At 44.6% G+C, this 21224-nt stretch overlaps 2 protein-coding genes and 1 long non-coding RNA gene across 7 annotated transcripts in view; 2 read left to right on the top strand and 1 right to left on the bottom strand.

Moving 5' to 3' along the window:
• The window catches only part of ARHGEF2 (Rho/Rac guanine nucleotide exchange factor 2), a 170732-nt gene extending 160752 nt beyond the window's left edge, over nt 1–9980 (bottom strand). Inside the window, exon 1 of one of the 3 annotated variants that reach the window (XM_087943409.1) lies at nt 9737–9980. In XM_087943409.1, the coding sequence (XP_087799535.1) occupies nt 9737–9844 (108 nt within the window). In that variant the 5' untranslated portion in view covers nt 9845–9980. Of the gene's footprint in view, nt 1–1694; nt 1838–9736 lie in introns of those variants that run through there. The other 2 variants (XM_087943408.1, XM_026686470.2) reach the window with 2 other exon arrangements.
• LOC148129478 (uncharacterized) overlaps nt 1–21224 on the top strand; it is a 133469-nt gene that overhangs the window by 74611 nt on the left and 37634 nt on the right. The window lies entirely within an intron of this gene.
• Nucleotides 13159–21224, top strand: part of PIAS3 (protein inhibitor of activated STAT 3) — a 45700-nt gene continuing 37634 nt past the window's right edge. Inside the window, exon 1 of one of the 3 annotated variants that reach the window (XM_026686475.2) lies at nt 13159–13392. Coding sequence is in view for 2 of the 3 variants with exons in the window: in XM_087943412.1 (XP_087799538.1) it covers nt 18425–18448 (24 nt within the window). In the remaining variant the exon portion in view is untranslated. Of the gene's footprint in view, nt 13393–18059; nt 18449–21224 lie in introns of those variants that run through there. The other 2 variants (XM_087943412.1, XM_026686474.2) reach the window with 2 other exon arrangements.

Here is a 21224-nt window from a genome sequence, read left to right as displayed (position 1 = left end):
ATGATGAACTCGCAGGAACTGGCCATGGCTAGTCTAGGGAAGAGAAGGACCAGGGGAGACAGGAGAGCAGTCTTCCAATATTTGAGGGGCTGCCACAGAGAGGAGGAGGGGATTAAGCTATTCTCCAAGGCACCCAAAGGCCAGAGAAGGAATAATGGATGGAAACTGAACAAGGAGAGATTCAACCTGGAAATAAGTAGAAATTTTCTGACAGTGAGAATAATCAACCCATGGAACAGAAGTTGCCTTTGGGAGTTGTGGGAGCTTCATCACTGGGAGCTTTCAAGAAGAGTCTGACTGCTCTCTGTCAGAAATGGTGTAGGGTCTCCTGCTTCAGCCGGGGGTTGGACTAGATGACCTACAAGGTCCCTTCCAACTATGATTATCTTTTATCTGTTGTGTGTCCAAACACACTTGGCTAATAAAGAATTCTATTCTATTCTTACATCGGCTGTGCACAATGGGCCCTGTGGTTTAACTCTCTAAATTTCCCCCGTAACACAAACCTGACCCCATAAAATTCAACCATAATGTGGTTGAATTTCTGCCGAAGAAACCAACTGTTTGCAAACTCGTTTCCATTCTCAAACCTCCACGGGCTTCCTATAATCTCAAATTTGGGATAAAACGTTACCAGGAAAAGAAAAACCAACAAATTACAGAAAAAAAATACAAACACTGGAACAATGTCAGATCCAGGAAGTTCTCACCGAAAAAAACCCCCACACACCCCATCTTTGGTCTAATCCTCCAATGCCACTTTCTCCTCCACAACGACAGGTGGTCCTTGACTTACAACCACAACTGAGCCCAAATTTGTCTGTCGTTAAGCGAGACCTTTGCTAAGGGAGTATTATCCCCATTTTACTGCGTTTCCACGGTTGTTCAGTGAATCACTGCAGTCGATAAGTTAGTCACCCCGTTGTTAAGTAAATCAGGCTTTGCTTGTCTGAAGGTTGCAAAAGGGGATCAGGTGACCCCGGGACACAGCAACCATCATAAGTATGAGTCAGCTGCCAAGCATCTGTATTTTGATCCACGCAATCGTGGGATGCTGAAATAGTTGTAAGTTAACTCTGAAAAACTGTCCTAAATCCCCTTTTTCACGGCCCTTGTAACGGTCGCTAAATGAGCTGTTGTAAGTCAAGGACTACCTGTACTTTAGTCTCCAGGATCAGGAGATATAGTACTAGTCACTACTTCCAAAGGCCCCGATAGGAAAGTTGTACTAAAATGTGTCCTAAGCCACATTTTTTCAGCGTCCTTTGGAACTTCGAACAGCCACTAAATGAACCGTTATAAGTCGAGGATTGCCTGCACTCAAAGTCAGGGGGGAAAGCACTCTGTGCATGCTCGAGGGGGAAGGGGGACCTGCACTAAAGCTATCAAGGAAAGATAAGAGAATTAGATGTAAAAAAAAATGGGCTCAGGACCGGGTCGGGCTAGACGACCTCCCAAGGTCCCTTTACAACTCGGTTATTCTGTTTAATCCGGAAACTCTGTCAATGCTAAGAGACGCGACAAAACGCCTTGCCTGCAACTCTCTCCGGAGCGGCCGGGGGCTTCCAGCTTCCGAGCCTCTCCGGCTGCAAAGCCGCCCAGCCCACCGGCGGCTTCCCCTCCGCGTTGCGGGCAGCGAAGGGCTCCAACGGCGGGAGAAGCCGTCGAGGGGAGCCCAGCCCAGCCCGCCTTACCTTGGCCCGCCTGGCTTGCGGTTCCTCCGGCTGCCCCGAGCGCTTTTCTTCCCCAAGCGGGCACTTTTCTTCCAAGCACGGCGGAGCGCCGGGAGCCTTCCCGCCTGCCCGAGGCTGCCTCGTCCTTCTTCCTCCTCCTCCCGCCTCCGCTTCCTTCCTCTCCGCCGCCGCCGCCGCCGCCGCCGCCTCCCATGCAGGGTGGACGCTCAGCTCGCTCCATCCACCGCGCGGCTTTAACCCTTCGGGCTGGGCTGGCTCAGCTGCGCGCTGGGAAAGTTTTGCGCGAAGGGAAGGAAGTAAGGAAGGCGCGCAACTTTCACACCCAAAGCGCACAAGCCCTGGTTTGGTTGCGGCGTCGTGGTTTGCTAAGACAGGTTTATTGGCCGGTTTCACATCTCATACACAGACAGACACAGAGGCACAGAGAGAGAGAGAGAGAGAGAGAGATGAAGACACACACAGAGAAACACAGGCAGACAGACTCACACACGCAGAGACACACTGACACACACACAGACACACAGACACATGCAGAGACACACAGACACACACAGACAGACACACACACGCAGAGACATGCAGACAGACACGCATGCAGAGATACAGAGACACAGATACACACACGCAGAGACACACACACACAGACACATGAAGACAGAGACACACAGACAGACACACACATGCTGAGACACAGAGACACACACACTCACACCTTGGTTTACAAAGGCAGCACTGGAGGTTCATCATACAACACGTTGTTTAGTCACTGTGGAAAAGTCACCAGGGCCCTGGAAAGAGGAACTTGGGACCGTTCTTCACACTTACGACCGTTTGTAGCCTCTCCCTGGGTCATATGATCAAAATTTGGCTCCTGGACAACTGACTTGTATTTCTGATGGCTGCAGTGCCCTCCGGGTCCCATCATCCCCTTTCGCAACCTTCTGACCAGCAAAACCAATGTGGAATTCGCCCGATTCACTTAACGACCGTGTGACTAACTGATCAGCTGCAGCAATTCATTTAACAGCGGTGGCCAGAAAGGTCGTAAAACGGGGCAAACCCCACTTCACAAATGGCTCACTTAGCAACCTCAATTTGGGTCTCAGTTGTGGTCATAAGTCGAGGACTACCTGTAGACTCCTTTCTGATTCAATCTTACTTTATTGCGTGGGAATGAGATCATCCTAAGAAGCTTTCACAGAATTTGGGCATCCTGTAATGTGTGGTGTAGCAGAGCATAACAGAATAACTGAGTTGGAAGGGACCTAGTAGGTCATCTAGTCCAACCCCCCCGTTTAAAACGTGTGGACTTTTCAACTCCCAGAATTCCTGAACTAACATGACTGGAGGAGGAATTCTGGGAGTTGAAGTCTTAAAGTTGTCAAGGTTGAAGACCCCTGATCTATCACCTATCTATCATCTCTCTCTCTCTTCCTGTACCTACCTACTATTTACCAATCTATCTATCATCTATCGCCTATCATTTCTCTCTCTTTCTGTACCTACCTACCTATTTACCTATCTATCATCTATCATCTATCCATCATCTATAACAAAGGTCTTCAAACTTGACAGCTTTAAGACTTGTGGACTTCAACTCCCAGAATTCCTCCTCCTCCAGTCATATTAACTCAGGAATTCTGGGAGTTGAAGTCCACAAGTCTTAAACTTGCCAAGTTTGAAGACCCATAACAATATACAGAAAACAAGCCTCTTCAAGGGTCTTCAAACTTGGCAAGTTTAAGACTTGTGGACTTCAATTCCCAGAATTCCTGAGCTCACATGACTGGAGGAGGAGGAATTCTGGGAGTTGAAGTCCACAAGTCTTAAAGCTGTCAAGTTTGAAGATCCCTGATTGTTAGCAGATCTTCTGAACTCAGGACTCAGAGCCATATTTTTGGGCCAGCTGCTGGACTTCCATTCCCAGAATCCTTCAGTCACATTGAGGAATGTTAGAATTCCACCTCCACAGCTTAGCTAGCTGGGGAAGTCTGGGAGTTGAAGTTCACCCCATGAAGTCTGCTCAGGTAAACACTGGCTTTAAGAGTTGCGCAAAACACACACAAACACACCCAACCATTCCCAGGTACTTGAAGGTTTCTCAATCCACACTTTCCCCTCAAGATTGGATGAGGACATTTTTTTTCTAGCTCGAAAGGAATCAACAGCCCTGCTCAGCTGTGGAAGGAGTCCCCAAACTTGGCAACTTTAAGACTTGTGGATTTCAACTCCCAGAATTCCTCAGACAGCTATGGTCTAGGGTTTCCAGCTTGAGCAGGGGGTCAGACTAGAAGACCTCCAAGGTCCCTTCCATTTCCTTTTCTTTTTTTTATAAAAAAGTTTTATTTTTATTTTTAACAACAAACATAGACATATACAAACATAAAACAATATAAAACCATCTTTCAATTGTACAGTGTGTAGGTTGATACATAATTCTTGTGCACAATATGTATAGTTTTTTCCTCGAATTTAAATTTACATTCATATTACATTCATCAACTTTCCATGTCATATTATATTATTATTACACCATCATTTGATCCTAGTTTCGAATCCATATTATCCTTTAGAAGCAAATCTCAGTTCTTACCAATTTCAATTCATATTAGAAGTCATTCTACAGTATAATAATTATAACATATCATGACTGTTAAATTATACTTCACTTTTCTACTTTTCTATCTAACCATTGGTAAAATAAATCCCATATCTTAAAATATTCTTTTTCTTCTTGCTCTCTAATTGCTAATGTTAATCTACTCATTTCTGCACATTCCATTATTTTCTTAATCACCTCTTCCTCAATCAGAATTTTCTCATTTTTCCAATTTTGAGCAAATACAATTCAAGATCCCTTCCATTTCTGTTCTGATTGAAATGGTCTAGGGCAGAGGTCTCCAAACTTGGCAACTTTAAGATTCGTGGACTTCAGCATAGCTGGCTGGGCAATTCTGGGAGTTGAAGTCCACAAGTCTTAAAAGTTGCCAAGTTTGCAGACTCCTGTCCTTGAGTGAGGTTTGCCTGCAAGAGGTTAAACCAGAGCATAGGCCTGGGAGTGATAAGACAGGTGAGGCCAGGGACACGCCCAGGTAAAGGCTATAAGCACCATCCTGTGCACACAGACGCACGCCAGATTTCGTGCCAACTCACACACAGGTGTAGGGTGGACATGGGCTCAGGAGCTACATGCAAACAATTTCCTTCTGCCATTTCCCAAATGCAAAGATCCTGGGTTTGTCTTCTCAAAACAGATGAGTAAGCCACTGTTAGCTGAAGCCAGATTTATTTAATCATGGGTGCCCGTTATATTTTTCTTAACGTTTTTATTTTCGTTGTTACAGATACTCCCTAATGTACAACCGTATGTTAATGCCTAAAGTTATAATGGCACTGAAAAGAAGGACCGGGGAGACATGATAGCAGTCTTCCAATATCTCAGGGTTTGCCACAAAGAAGAGGGAGTCAAGCTATTCTCCAAAGCCCCTGAGGGCAGGACAAGAAGCAACAAATGGAAGGAGAGAAGCAACTCCAGGAGAGAAGCAACTGAGAACTAAGAAGAAATTTCCTGACATTGGGACAATTCATCAGTGGAACAACTTGCCACCAGAAGTTTGTGAGTATCCAATGCTGGAAGTTTTTAAGAAGAGATTGGACAGCCATTTGCCTGAGATGGTATAGGGGCTTCCTCCTGTTTGAGCAGGGGGTTGGACTAGAAAACCTTCAAGGTCCCTTCCAATTCTGCTATTCTACTCTATTCCTATTCCTATTATATTCTATATTCATTCTATTATCCTATCCTATCCTATTCTGAATCATATTCTATTCAGATTTCTCTTCTGTTCTTCTATTAGTATTTCTTTTTTCTATTCTATTCTATTCTATTCTATTCTATTCTATTCTATTCTATATATTTGTCTTTCTTTATTCTATTCTATTCTATTCTATTCTATTCTATATATTTGTCTTTCTTCTATTCTATTCTATTCTATTCTATTCTATTCTTCTATTCTATTCTATACTATACTATACTATACTATACTATACTATACTATACTATACTATACTATACTATACTATACTATACTATATATTCTATTCTACTCCTTCATTCCAATATTTATTCTATTCTGTTCTACTTTGTTCTATTCTGTTCTATTCTATTCTATTTCTTCCAATATTTCTTCTATTGTATTCTATTCTATATATTCTATTCTATTCTGTTCTATTCCTATTCTGAATCCTATTTTATTCTATTCAGAATCCTATCCTATCCTATTCTATTCCCATCCTTGCATTTAAGATCATTGTAGCATCTCTGTGGTCACGTGATCAAAATTTGTGTGAGCGGCAACTGGTGTGTATCAACGATGCAGGTAGTCCTCGACTTACGACTGAGATTTCTGTTGTTAAGCGAGATCTTTGTTAAGTCAGTCTTGCCCCTTTTGATGACCTTTCGTGGCTCAGTTGTTAAGTGAATCCCTGCAGTTGATAAGTGAGTAACCTGGTCGTTAAGTGAATCTGGCATCCCCCCCATTGAGTTTGCTTGTCAGAAGGTCACAAAAGGGGATCACGGGACCCCTGGGATGCTGCGACCGTCATAAATATGAGTCAGTTGCCAAGCGTCTGAATTTTGATCCCATGGCCTTGGGAGATGCTGCAACGGTCGTAAGTGTGAACAACGGTCCTTTTTTCAGTGCCATCGTAACTTTGAGAGGTCACTAAACCAACTGTTGTAAGCTGAGACTGCCTGTACATTAGTCTCCAGGATCAGGAGGCGTAGTAGTCAAGAGCTTCTGAGCAAGTACAAAATACCCTGTAGGAACAAGAAAACTCGCGATATGGCAAAAAAATAAAAAAATTAATAAAATGCCCCAGACAGACAATATCCCCTTTGGGGAAAAACAAAACAAAACCCACAGACAGGCGTTCTCACCCCAAATTCAGAACAGAAACCAGTTGTGTTTACAAGAACTCTTCCAATTTCACACTTCCCTCCTTCTTCTTAAGGCCTGGAGCTGCTGACCATAGGATACTAATTTAAGGTGGGGGGGAGGTGGGGGAGGAAGTTGGTGGGGGCAGCCAGGGAGAGGCCTTTCTGACCACAGAAACATTGAGAACACATGGCTAGCAATATGGGTTGCCAAGCATCTGAGTTTTCATCACGTGGACCAGTGATGGGATTCAAATTTTTTACTACTGGTTCAGTGGGTGGGGCTTGGTGGGCGTGGCTTGGTGGGCATGGCAGGGGAAGGATACTGCAAAATCCCTGTTCCCTCCCCACACCCACCAACCTGCTTTCCAGCTCTGTTCTCCCTTCCCCTGCCACACCCAGCAAGCCACACCCACCGAGCTATGCCCACAGAACCAGTAGTAAAAATTTTTTTTGAATCCCACCACTGATCCTCAGTCACTTTTTTCCAGTGCCGTTGTAACTTTGAACAGTCACTAAATGAACTGTTGTAAGTCAAGGACTACCTGTGATTTCCCCCTTTTGCGATCTTCCCACATGCAACTTCAACAGGGAAACAGATTCACTTAACAACTGGGCTACTCATTTAACAATTGCAGGGATTCATTTAAACCAGGAGTCGGCAACCCACAGCTCCGGAGCCGCATGTGGTTCTTTCATCCCGCTGCTGCAGTTCCCTGTCTGTCATTGGTCGGAACCTCAATTTTGAGAGGAGCTTCTGGTTTTGGGGGGAGGCAGGGGAAGCACAGCGTGCCAAAAGGAGACTTTATGGCAAGGGGTGGGTTTCCCGGTCGGCTCCACAATTGATAGGGTTTTCGGTTAGGACAGGTAGAGGAAAAAGGATGCCATGCTAGGAGGAGACTCTATGGTGGGGGAACTGGATTTCCGGTCGGCTTCAAAACTGAACGGCGGGAGGCTTCCGGTTAGGACTTTTGTGGCTATTTAAGTGTTTAAGGTTGCCAACCCCTGACTTAAACAGACGTGGCCAGAAAAGTCCTAAGCCTAACAGAGACTCCATTTCCTCAGGGTCTTGCAAAAGAACAAAATGGAACAATGACTGATGACCTCCTTTTACTGGTCCACAATAGAAAAGTGTCCTCTCATATTGCATGAGGGTGTGGTATGCTGGCTCGACAGCCGCGGATAGAAAGACACTACAGAGGGTGGTGAGCACAGCACAAAACATTGTGGGCTGTTCCCTGACACCACTAGATGACCTCACTAGGGCTCACTGCCTTAGAAGAGCGAGGAAAATCCTCAGGGACGACTCACACCCCGATCAGCACTTCTTCACTCTCCTACCATCGGGCAGGAGATATAGAAGCAGAGCCAGCAGCACCAACAGGGTGAAGAACAGTTTCTACCTGTGGGCAGTCAGACTCCTGAACGGAAAATAACTTCATGTCAACATAGTACGATAGACTTGGTGGTAGAAATGGTGGTAGACTTTAGAAGAAACCCTCCCATACTACCACTTCTTACAATACTAGACAACACAGTATCAACAGTAGAGACCTTCAAATTCCTAGGTTCTATCATATCACAAGACCTAAAATGGACACCTAACATCAAAAAGGTCATCACAAATGCACAACAAAGAATGTTCCTTCTGCGCCAACTCAGAAAGCTCAAACTGCCCAAGGAGCTGCTGATACAGTTCTATAGAGGAATTATTGAGTCTGTCATCTGCACCTCTATAACTGTCTGGTTTGGCTCTGCAGCCCAACAGGACAGATACAGACTCCAGAGAGTAATTAGGACTGCAGAAAAAACAATTACTACCAACCTGCCTTCCATGGAGGACCTATATCCTGCACGAGCCAAAAAGAGGGCTGTGAAAATATCTACAGACCTCTCATATCATGGACATAAACTGTTTCAACTCCTTCCCTCAAAACGATACTATAGAGCCCTGCACACCAGAACAACTAGACACAAGGACAGTTTTTCCCCAGACGTCATCACTCTTCTAAACAACTAATTCCCCCACACTGTCCAACTATTTACAAAGTCTGCATTGCTATTACTATTAACCTTCTCATCGCCCATCACCTCCCACTTGTGACAGTATGACTATAACTTTGTTGCTTGTATCCTTACGATTTATATTGACTGTTTCCTAGTATGATTGGATTGCTTATTGTCCCCTATGACTATCATTCATTGTTGTACCTTATGATTCTTGACTCTTGACAAATGTATCTTTTCTTTTATGTATACTGAGAGTATTTGCATCAAGACAAATTCCTTGTGTGTCCAATCACACTTGGCCAATAAAGAATTCTATTCTATTCTATTCTATTCTATTCTATTCTATTCTATTCTATTCTGTTCTGTTCTGTTCTGTTCTGTTCTGTTCTGTTCTGTTCTATTCTATTCTATTCTATTCTATTCTATTCTATTCTACTCTTCTCTACTCTACTCCACTCTACTCCACTCCACTCCACTCCACTCCACTCCACTCCACTCCACTCCATTCCATTCCATTGCATATATTCTATTCTATTCTATTCTATTCTATTCTATTCTATTCTATTCTATTCTATTCTATTCTATTCTATTCTATTCTATTCTATTCTATTCCTTCTAATATCTATTCTATTCTATTCTTATTCTATTCTATTCCTTCTAATATCTATTCTATTCTATTCTATTCTATTCTATTCTATTCTATTCTATTCTATTCTATTCTATTCTATTCTATTCTAGACTTGCGGGGCCAGTGCATTTTGTGCAACAAGATCACATAGTGCAATAAGTTTGGGACTTCTGTCCTCACTGTGAGTTGTGTTGGGTGTGTGTGTGTGCACAAAGGGAGGCTCAGCTAATCTCATTGTACACATGTTGTACTCTGACAATAAAAGGTAATAATAATCAAATAAAAAAAATGGGGCAAAACTCACATTCCACAAATTTCACACCCAGCAACATCAATTTTGGGGCTCAGTGGTGCTTGCCAGCCGAGGACTGCCTGTAGGGTGGTGGTGGTGCTGGGGAGAACTTATCCCATTGTTCTAATTTCTTCCCCCCTGAACCTCCAGATTCCTCCCGGTGGGTCTCCTCTCCTTACCTTTCTGGTAGGAAGCCAGCCTTCTCCCGGGAGATCCCACCAAGGTGCCGGCAGGCTGGCCACATCGTCCTGGAAGACAGGATTCCTCATTTCGAAGACTGAGAACATCAGAGGGGGAATTGGATGGGATGGGACACCCCTCAAAAGAGCGCAGGGATCCTTCCCCGAAGCCGGCCTGGGTCCTTGGGGCAGCTTCGGGCACGGTGTGGGATAAACAGCTGCCCGGGTATGGAAAAACTGGCCAGGCTGTGGGGGTGAGGAATCCTGGAAAAAATGTGCAGAGGGAACAAAAGCCGTTGTGTTTATCCATTCGACATCCTACGGGTCTTTTTTTTCTCTCTTTCACTTGACACCTGCCTCATTTAGAAAGCAGCACAACTGGCTGGGGAACTTTTTATTTTTCTTACATGTATCTATGTATTCATAACTATGTTTTTACTTATACCTATTATCTTGTAAGCAATTGAAAAACCAAATAAAATAAAATAAAAATAAATAAATAAGAGAGGCCTGCAAAAAATGGGCAGAAAATGCAGGGCCCTTTTAGAATAGAATAACAGAGTTGGAAGGTAACAGATAACAGATAATCAGAGTTGGAAGGGACCTTGTAGGTCATCTAGTCCAAGCCCCCCATCCAAGCAGGAGACCCTACAGCATTTCTGATAGATGGCAGCACAGTCTCTCTTCTTGAAAGCCTCCAGGGATGAAGCTCCCACAACTTCCAAAGGCAAATTCTGTTCCATCGGTAGATTGTTCTTCAAAAAGCTTCTCTTTATTTCCAGGTTAAAGGGACCTTGGAGGTCTTCTAGTCCAACCCCCTGCCTAGGTAGGAAACCCTACACACTTCAGACAAGTGATTCTCCAATCTCTTCTTAAAACCTTCCAGTGTTGTAGCATTCAAAATTTCTGAAGGCAAGTTGTTCCACTGATTAATTGTTCTCACTATTAGGAAATTTCTCCTTAGTTCTAAGTTGCTTCTCTCCTTGATTAATTTCCACCCATTGCTTCTTGTTCTACTCTCAGGTGCTTTGGAGAATAGATTGACCCCCTCTTCTTCTTGGAGGCAGCTCCTGAGATATTGGAACACTGCTAATTTTCTTCCTAGGGTGGTTGCTTTTTTCTTTAATAGAGAACGAGCAAGTTTCTAGTCTTTGGGAATGACAGAACTTGGGCTTGCAAGTACAGGAAGTCCTCCAGTTATGACCACAACGGAGCTCCACATTTATGATGCGGGGTGGGGGGGGGGGAGGGGAGACAGCTGTTAAATGAATGTTGTCCCATTTCGTTTCCTTAGGCAGGAGTTCCCTCTGCTGTCTGTCTGGAGATGGTCCTGTCAATCTCAAATTTAAAAAAAAATCTCAAAAGAAAAACAAAGGGAAAAAGAAAAAGAAAAAAACCCAGAGAAAGTCCAGTTGCCTCTTGAAAAAACCTCTTTGGAACAATCTCCGGTGATGCGGCTGAGCTCTCGTGCAAATTGAGTTGTGACACTTAGGGAAACAAGCCAGGATGTGCGTGCATAGCAATAGCACTCGACAGATGACAGATAATAAGAGTTGAAAGGGACCTTATAGGTCATCTAGTCCAACCCCCTGCCCAAGCGGGAGACCCTACACGATTTCTGACAGAGGGCAGTCCAATCTCTTCTTGAAGGTCTCTTAGACTTATATAGGTAGTCCTCGACTTACAACAGTTTGTTTAGTGACCATTCAGCTGTGCAAAAAAGCGACGGAGGACTGTTTTTCGCACTTATTCGGCTGCTTGGCAATGGACTCATCTTTACGCAGTGTCCCGGGGGTCATGTGATCTCCATTTTGAGATCTTCTGACCGGCAAAGTCAAATGGAGAGAAGCCAGGTTCCCTCAACAACCAGGTTACTAACTTAATAACTACAGCGATTCACTTAACAACTTTGGCAAGAAAGGTTGTAACACGGGGCAACAAACATTCACTTAACGAATGTTTCACTTAGCAACAGCAATATTGTGGTAGTAAGTCATTGTTGTCGTAGGTTGCTTCACAGTGCTTTCCAGCCCTCTTTAAGCGGTTTACAGAGTCAGCCTCTCCCACCAACAATCTGGCTCCTCCTTTTACCCACCTAGGAAGGACAGAAGGCTGAGTCAACCTTGAGCCAGTCAGGACTGAAGTGCTGGTAATGGACAATCCTGCATTCTAACCATTGCGCCACCACAGAAAAAAGGAAGGAAGGAAGGAAGGAAGGAAGGAAGGAAGGAAGGAAGGAAGGAAGGAAGGAAGGAAGGAAGGAAGGAAGGAAGGAAGGAAGGAAGGAAGGAAGGAAGGAAGGAAGGGCAATAGCACTTAGATTTATATACCGCTTCGCAGTGCTTTCCAGCCCTGTCAAAGCAGTTTATAGCATCAGCTTCTTGCCCCCGACAATCCGGGTCCTTGTTTTATTGCTCTTGGAAGGATGGAAGGCTGAGTCAACCTTGGGCTGGTTAGAATCAAACTCCTGACTGTGGGCAGAGTTTGCTTGCAATTCTGGGTTCCGAGTGGAAGGAAGGGAGGGAGGGAGGGAGGGAGGAAGGAAGAGTAGTAGCAGTAGCAGTAGCACTTAGACAGAAGTGAGATTTCTGAGTCTCTCTCACTCCCTGCAGACTGCTTCTCGTGGCCGGAAGGAACAAAAAAGAATACCGTATTTATCGGCGTATAACACGCACAGGCGTATAACACGCATCTTCATTTTAAGGGGAAATTTCAGGAAAAAATTTTTAAAAAATTCTGCCTGCCTGCCTTAGTTTCTGGTTGTTTGGGAGCAGCTTCGGCTGAGAATAATAACTATTCGCCTCTTTTACTCAGCCGAAGCTGTTCCGATTCAACCATTAACGAGGCGGCAGGCGGCAGCGAGCACTGCGGGCGGGCGGGCGGGCGGACGGGGTGGGGGTGGGGAGAGGCGACAGGAAAAGCCCCCGCTTCTTTGAAGCAGTTTCTTCCTGTGCTGGTGGAGGAGCGAGAGAGCAACTGAGAGAGCTGACCCAGAGAGAAGGACAGGCTTCGGTTGCTTCCTCCCTCCCTTCTTTCATTTGTGTCCTTGATCCCCGATCCCAGCAGCATTCACCGAAGGCTTCTTAACATTATATCGGCGTATAACACGCATACATCATTTGCCCCTATTTTCAGAGGGAAAAAAGTGCGTGTTATACGCCGATAAATACGGTAAATAAATAAAACCAAGAGAACTATCGTATATTTTAAACTAGTAACTTGATTTAAGATCTGCTTCAAACCCTGGCTGATGTGGCGATCAAACTGCAGGGGGCAGAACCAGTGAATAAAACAGTTTTTCCGGTGTTTTTATCTCTCTCTCTCTCTCTCTCTCTCTCTCTCTCTCTCTCTGTGTGTGTGTGTGGTGTGTGTGTGTGTGGTGTGTGTGTAAGTGTAAGTTTCTTTACTGCCTGGATCTGCAACTTCCTGCTTCTAGCTAACCCAGGAACCAGCTGGAGGAGTGGTTTTTAAAAAGTCTTTCTGGCTTGGGAGCAGAAGATGGGTTCTTTCGTGCAAGCGAAGGGGACAAAAGAGGGGTGGACCTAACAATTGGGGAGCAAAAAAGCCTTAAAAACCAGCGCTGCCTGGGTCTCCCATAGGCTTATTGGCAGAGGCCGGTTGCAGCCAAGAGGAAAAAGGACTTTAAAGAGAACAGGGTAAGTGAAAATAGCCCAGGACAATCCCCCCAAAATATTGTTTTTGTGTAAGGAAGCGGTTCAAAGCCACAAATCCTGCAGAAATGGCTTAGTATCTCAGGAACAGTGACCAAATGTCTTCCCAGCTTTGCGGGACTTTTTGGGGATGGGTTTTTTGCCTGAAGGAGTGGGGGGGTGTCTGCTCGCCTTTGAGGTTTCCCATAATGCAAATTGGGGGTTTTGAGGGTGGGTAGGTGGGTGGGCTTCAAATTAATCCCAATTTCCTGCATGAATCCAAGCGCTTTTCAGAAGGGTCAGCTTGGCCTCTCTCCCATTGTTTATTTTATTCATTTGTTTGATTTGTCAATCGCTTACAAGATAATAGCTATAAGTATAAACATGAGTAAGAATGCAGGAAATAGGTACGAATAAATGGGGACAATAGGACAGGGATGGTAGATGGTGCCTTTTTTTGTGCCTAAAGTGGAGCTAAAAAAAATGTAGCATTTTAGAATTCTTTCTGGGCCCAATGTGATTGGACACACAGGGAATTTGTCTTCGGTGTACCTACAACGATAGCAAAAGAGGTAATTCAAAGGTAGCCTGGTGAGTTTAACCTGGGTAAACCGAATTGGGTGAATGTGTGTGTGTGTGTGTGTGTGTGTGTTTTAAGGTAGCAACACAAACCCATTAGCTATCTCAAAAGAGTAATCACAAAGAATGGGGTTAATTTAATTAATTAATTAATTAAAAGAATGGGCACCCGAAGGGAAGACAAGAAGCAATGGATGGAAGCTCATCAACCTGGAATTAAGGAGGAATTTCTTGAGATTTCTGACAATGAATCAATGGCAAGCTTGCCTCCAGAAGCTGTGGCTGCTCCATCACTGGAGGTTTTTAAAAAAGAGAATGGGCAGCCATTTGTCCCGAATGGTATGGGGTCCCCTGCTTGGCCAGGGGGTTGGACTAGAAGACCTCCAAGGTCCCTCCCAACTCTTGTTCACCTGTTATTTAAAGAAGGACTTTCTTATAAGCCATTTGGCGTATAGAAGGCAAACCGTTTGAGAAGCACCACTTTAAATGCTGCACAGGTGGGTTTTTTGAACCTTAGTGACTTGAAGCCATGTTGGATTTCAATTCCCAGAATTCCCCAGCAAGCATGTTGACTAGAGAATTCTGGGAGTTTGAAATCCACACATTTTAGAGCTTCTGAGGTTGAGAAAGCAGTAAGCATTCAAATGGCTTTTAGCCAGGTTGTGGCACAATTAATTTTTTTTTAATTTAAATTTTTTAAATGTAATTTTTTAAAAAAAATTAAATGTACATTTAAAAAAAAATTTAAATGTAAAATTTTTAAATTTTTTAAATGTAAAATTCTTAAATTTTTTAAATGTAATTTTTTAAAAAAAAATTAAATGTAATTTTTTAAAAAAATGTAAATGTAATTTAAAAAAAATAAATTTAAAATTTTTAAATTTTTTAAATGTAATTTTTTAATTTTTTTTAAATGTACATTTTTTAATTTTTTTAAATGTAAATTTTTAAAAATTTTTAAATGTAACATTTTTAAAATTTTTAAATGTAAATTTAAAAAATAAATAAATGTAATTTAAAAAAAAATTAAATGTAATTTTAAAAAAAATTACATTTTTTAAATTTTTTAAATTTAAATTTTTTAATTCTAAGCCCAAAATGACAATGGTGAAACATCCCTTTTTTATTTCTGGAGTTGGAGACTTATTTAAGGCTATATTTTTATTTTGCCATCTATTTCAGTCCTAAGAATTTGGTTGCGGCAAGGCAGGAGAAATCTAATTTGTTGGCTGCCATTTCAACAAGCCCTTTGGCTGTCTAGGTTCAGTCAGATCTGCAGCATTTCCTGCCTTACTTCAAAAACAGGTGCAGGGGATAGGAAGTCCTCAACTTATAAAAGTTCACTTAGAGACGGTTCAAACTTACAGTGGGCACTGAAAAATGTGACTTAAAGACCGTTTTTCACAATTATGACCATTGCAGCATCCCCCATAGTCATATATGATCAAAATTCAGATACTTGGCAACCGTTTCACATTTATGACGGTCACTGTGATCACGTGACCCCAGGACGTTGCAACCGTCATAAATACGAGTCCGTTGCCATGCATCTGAATCTTGATCACGTGACCACGTGGGGATGCTGCAAAGGTCGTTAAGTGGGGAAAATGTTTGTAAGTCACTTTTTTAACTTCGGTGACTAAATGAATTGTTGTAAGTTGAGGACTACCTGTAATTCAAAGGAATGGCGGGGGGCGGGGGGAATAATTCTAAGCCAAGAAGGACAACTGGTGCACTATATGGAACTGCAGCCCCCCCCGCCATTTCTATTTTGAGCCTGGTGGGTTGTACAAACACACCCTCCAAGTGGTTTGTTACTGGTATCTCTTATAAAAACCTGGTTTGTAGGCATCCATTGAAGGGCAATGGGGCTGCCTGAGAGAGGAGGGGGTCAAACTATTCTCCAAGGCACCATTGAAGGCCAGACAAGGAATAATGGATGGAAACTGATCAAGGAGAGATTCAACCCGGAAATAAGGAGGAGTTTTCTGACTGTAAGAGCAATCAACCCATGCAACAGAAGATGCCTTTGGAGGTTGTGGGAGCTTCATCCCTGGAGGCTTTCAAGAAGAGACTGGACTGCCATCTGTCAGAAACGGTGTAGGGTCCCCTGCTTGGGCAGGAGGTTGGACTAGATGACCTACAAGGTCCCTTCCAACTCTGTACACCTAATCTAATCTGAAATAAACAGTACCCCAATCAAGGAACTGCCAACTCAGATGAACAAGCTAATAGCCTAATCAAGGAAATCAACATAGACAAGCCACAAGTATACAAAAAGAGAGCAAACCCCACTCCCCTTCGAGCACTGATGATGTTACCTAGTTGGGTAATTCTGAAACATCTGCAAGTTCAGGGAGCACCAATGACCCCACAGAACATTTAACATAATTATATGACAAGAAGAGACTGGACTGCCATCTGTCAGAAATGGTGTAGGGTCTCCCGCTTGGGCAGGGGGTTGGACTAGATGACCTACCAGGTCCCTTCCAATTCTGTTAATATAAATCTAAAAAAAATCTAAAAATGCCTTTGGGTCAAGTTTGAACAACGGGGCGGGTTTGCAGAGATGGCATTGGCATCGACACCAGGGCCAAATCCTCCACTTGACCACCGAGGCATTGGCTGGATGAAACCAGGGTTGGCGAGAATTCCAGCCATTGCAAGGAGTTCTTCTTGTTTATCTTCTGAATTCCTGGGCTGACCAAGGAATTTGCTGCACAGGAAGTCCTAACTGTGGTTTTGAATATGTTAATCTACTGTCTCTGCCTGCTGGAATGAGATCACGAGCATTTTTCAGGCTCAGCGAAAAGCCATTGTCATTTTATGTTTATTTTTATACAGTAACACAAGGATCTTCAAACTTGGCAAGTTTAAGATTTGTGGACTTCAACTCCCAGAATTCCTGAGCTAAGGTGACTGGAGGAGGAATTCTGGGAGTTGAAGTCCACAAGTCTTAAAGCTGTCGAGTTTTGAAGTCCCCTGCTGTAACAGGTAGTCCTCGACTTACAACAGTTTGTTTAGTGACTGTTCAAAGTCACAACGGCATCGAAAAATGTGACTTAAGGCCGTTCGTCACACTTGCAAATCTTTGTAGCAATGTAGCATTCCTGTGATGTTTTTCTCACTTACTGACCGTTGAGGCATCCTTAAGGACACGTGATAAAAAAATTCAGACTCTTGGCGCCTGCCTTGTATTTATGAGCGTCGTAGTGTCCTGGGGTCGTGTGTGATCCCCTTTTGCGACCTTCTGACAAACGAAGTCCATGGGAGAAGCCAGATTCACTTAACAAGTGTGTTGCTAATGTAACAACTGCAGTGATTCACTTAAGGAATGTGGCAGGAAAGCTTGTAAAAAGGGGCAAATTTTACTTAACAGATGTGCTACAACATGCTTACCTCTAAATTGCATCAACAGAGGGATACAATCAAGGGATACCACTTTATAAAGCCTTGTAAGGCCACACCTAGAATCCTGCATCCAGTTTTGGTCACCACACTATGAAAAAAGATGTTGAGACTCTAGAAAAAGTGCAGAGAAGAGCAACCAGGATGATGAGGGGACTGGAGGCTCAAACATAAGATGAACGGTTGCAGGAACTGGGCCTGGCTAGTCTAGGGAAGAGAAGGACCAGGGGAAACAGGAGAGCAGTCTTCCAATATCTGAGGGGCTGCCCCAGAGAGGAGGAAGGGGTCAAGCTACTTTCCAAGGCACCTGAAGGCCAAGAAGGAAGAACAGATGGGAGCTGATCAAGGAGAGATTCAACCTGGTAATAAGGTGAGAACAACCAACTGATGGAACAGAAGTGTCCCTGGAAGTTGTGGGAGCTTTGTCACTGGAGGCTTTCAAGAAGAGACTGGACTGCCTTCTGTCAGAAATGGTGTGGGGTCTCCTGCTTGGGTGGGTGGGGTGGACTAGATGATCTATGAGGTCCCTTCCAACTTTTATTCTGTTATTATTCTGTTATTCAGAAATTGTGGGAGCTTCATTACTGGAAGCTTTCAAGAAGAGACTGGACTGCCATCAGTCAGAAATGGTGTAGGGGCTCCTGTTTGGGCGGGGGGTTGGACAAGATGACCTACAAGCTCCCTTCCAGTTTTGTTAATCTGTTATCTGTCAGAAATGGTGTAGGATCTCTTGCTTGAGCAGGGGGCTGGACTAGATGACCTCCGAGGTCCCTTCCAACTCGGTTAACGTGTATCTGTATCTCTCTGTATCTTTCCCTCCGCCTGGGCGCGCGGTTGGCACTTTGGCGACGCTCCCTTAAGCCGCCGGCCTTGCGCTTCCCTACGGCGCTTCACAAGCCCCGCCCCTCTCCTCTTCTTCTCCCCCCACCGCTCTTCGGGGGGAACGAGGGGGCGTGGCCAGGCCGGCGCCGCTGCTATTGTCTGTCGCGCGCTTCGTCCTTGGCGAAGAAATTTCTCCCCGCTCCCTGGCGAGGGGCGACGATGCCTCAAGATGGCGGAGGCGGCTGAGCTGAAGGTAGGCGGGCGGGAGTTTGGGGTGGGGAGGAGGAAACTGATGGGGCGGGACTACAAAGTCCATCATCCTCGGGGAGCAGGGGCTCGGGAGGGGAAATGAGTCCGGGAGGGGAAATGAGAGGGGAAAAACGGGGGAACCTGGGTTGGGTCGACGTGGGGTGGGGTAGGGACTCTCGCCCGTCTTTGGGGAGGGGGCTGCAAAGGTCCCGGGGGCAGGATTGCGGGGTGGGGGGTGGACGATATCCCCCTCCCCCAGGGAGGGAATCCAGGGAAGTTAGGGTGGTTGGGGACGGGGATGGGGATGCGAATGAGGCGGTGGGGAGGGGGCGTCTCTGACTTCTGGGGCGCGGGGGGGGGGGGAGAAAAGGGTGAAGAAAAGGGGGGCTATGGACAGGGGTGGATTTGGGCGGGGAGGGGGCAGACGGGGAGGGGTGAGTTGTTGGGGGGAGAAATAGGGGGCAGAGCTGGGGGTGTAAGGGGCCGAGGGAGACCCCCCCACCCTTAAGAATCCGACCCCAGGAGTTCAGGGGATGAAAGGGGTCCGGGATGCAGGGCGAGCCTTGGTGGGATGACAGGAGAACAAGAGTCGGAAGGGGCCTTGGAGGACATCTAGTCCAACCCGCTGCTCGAGCAGGAGACCCTACCAAGGGTTTTCAAACTTGGCAAGTTTAAGACTTGTGGACTTCAACTCCCAGAATTCCTCCTCCAGTCATGTTAGCTCAGGAATTCTGGGAGTTGAAGTCCACAAGTCTTAAAGCGGTCAAAGTTGAAGACCCCTGAACTATTATCTATCACCTATCCATTTACCATCCCCCCCTCTCTCTCCATACCTACCTACCTACCTACCTACCTACCTATCTATATCTATCATCTATCACAACTGTCTTTAAACTTGGCAAGTTTAAGACTTGTGAACTTCAACTCCCAGAATTCCTGAGCTAACATGATTGGAGGAAGAATTCTGGGAGTTGAAGTCCACAAGTCTTAAAGCTGTCAAGGTTGAAGACCCCTGAATTCTATCACCTATCTATCATCTCTCTCTCTCTCTCTCCCTCCCTACCTCTAGTAGTACCTATCTCTATCATCTATCACAATGGTCTTTAAACTTGGCAAATTTAAGACTTGTGGACTTCCACTCCCAGAATTTCCAAGCTCACATGACTGAAGGAGGAATTCTGGGAGTGGAAGTTCACAAGTCTTAAACATGCCAAGTTTAAAGACAGTTGTGATAGATGATAGAGATAGATAGATAGATGATAGATAGATAGATAGATAGATAGATAGATAGATAGATAGATAGATAGACAGACAGACAGACAGACAGACAGACAGACAGACAGACAGACAGACAGACAGACAGACAGATAGATAGATAGATAGATAGATAGATAGTGGTAGGTAGGTAGGTAGGTAGCTACGGAGAGAGAGAGGGATAATAAATTGATAGGTGATAGATCAGGGGTCTTCAACCTTGACAGCTTTAAGACTTGTGGACTTCAACTCCCAGAATTCCTCCTCCTCCAGTCATGTGAGCTCAGGAATTCTGGAAGTTGAAGTTCACAAGTCTTAAAGCTGTCAAGTTTGAAGACCCCTGCCCTACACCAGTCTAGACCAATGGATGTCCAGTCTCTTCTTGAAAGCCTCCAGGGATGGAGCCCCTACAATTTCGGGGGGGAAGCTGTTCCACCAAATAAAAATATAGCAGAATTGGAAGGTGCTTTGGAGGTCTTCTGGACCGACCCCTTGCCCAAGCATATATACATCTCAGACAAGTGACTGCCCTAGTCTCTTCTTGAAAACCTCCAGTGATGGAGCACCCGCAACTCCTGGTGGCAAGCTGTTCCACTGGTTAATTGTCCTCACTTGTCAGGAAATTTCTCCTTAGTTCCAGGTTGTTTCTCTCCTTGATAAGTTTCAATCAGAACAGAGTTGGAAGGGACCTTGGAGGTCTTCTAGTCCAACCCTCTGCTCAAGCAGGAAGTCCTATACCGTTTCAGATAAGTGGCCCCCCAGTTTCTCCAGACCTCCAGTGATGGAGCACCCACAGCTCCTGGTGGCAAGCTATTCCACTGGTTAATTGTTCTCACTGGGATCAAGAAAGGATTGGACAACCATTTGTTCCAGATGCAGTAAAGGACTCCTGACTTTGGCAAGGGTTGGACTGGAAGACCTCCAAGGTCCCTTCCAGCCATTTGATTCTATGAAACATATCTGTGATTTTGGTGATCTAGCTGCCAAAGTTTGGACCATTTTTAATTTTCTCAAAGTACGTTACTCTTCCCATTTTTTAATTTTGGACTTGAGTGAGCATCATTTCCAAGATGGTGTGTATACACACACACACACACACACGGCACTGCGGTTAATCCCTTCTCTAAACATAAGTCCATGCATTGGGTGTTTCAGTGATTTTGCTTTGATTTTGGCACAAGATACGAATGGCTCTTGCACAACATTATCTCTGAATTGCCTTTGAGTACAGGTAGTCCTTGGGTTACGACCACAATTGAGGCCAATGTTTATGTTGCTAAGTGAAACAGTGAGTTTGCCCCATTCAACTTTACTTGCCACCATTAAGTGAATGATTACATTTGTTAAATTAGTGACACGGCTTTCCCATTGACTTTGCTTGTCAGAAGGTCACAAAAGTGGATCATGTGACCCCTGGGACACTGCGACCATCATAAATATGAATCAGTTGCCAAGCACTTGAATTTTGATCACGTGATCATAGGGATGTTACAAAGGTCGTAAGTGTGAAAAACGGTCGTAAGTCT

This window comes from Notechis scutatus, chromosome 14, assembly GCF_049901735.1.
Source record: "Notechis scutatus isolate UNSWTSFEM ecotype Mainland chromosome 14, rNotScu1.2, whole genome shotgun sequence".
Taxonomy (NCBI): Eukaryota; Metazoa; Chordata; class Lepidosauria; order Squamata; family Elapidae; genus Notechis; species Notechis scutatus.
The sequence above is the reverse complement of the archived record's forward strand: the minus strand, read 5'-3'. Positions and strand labels throughout refer to the sequence as shown.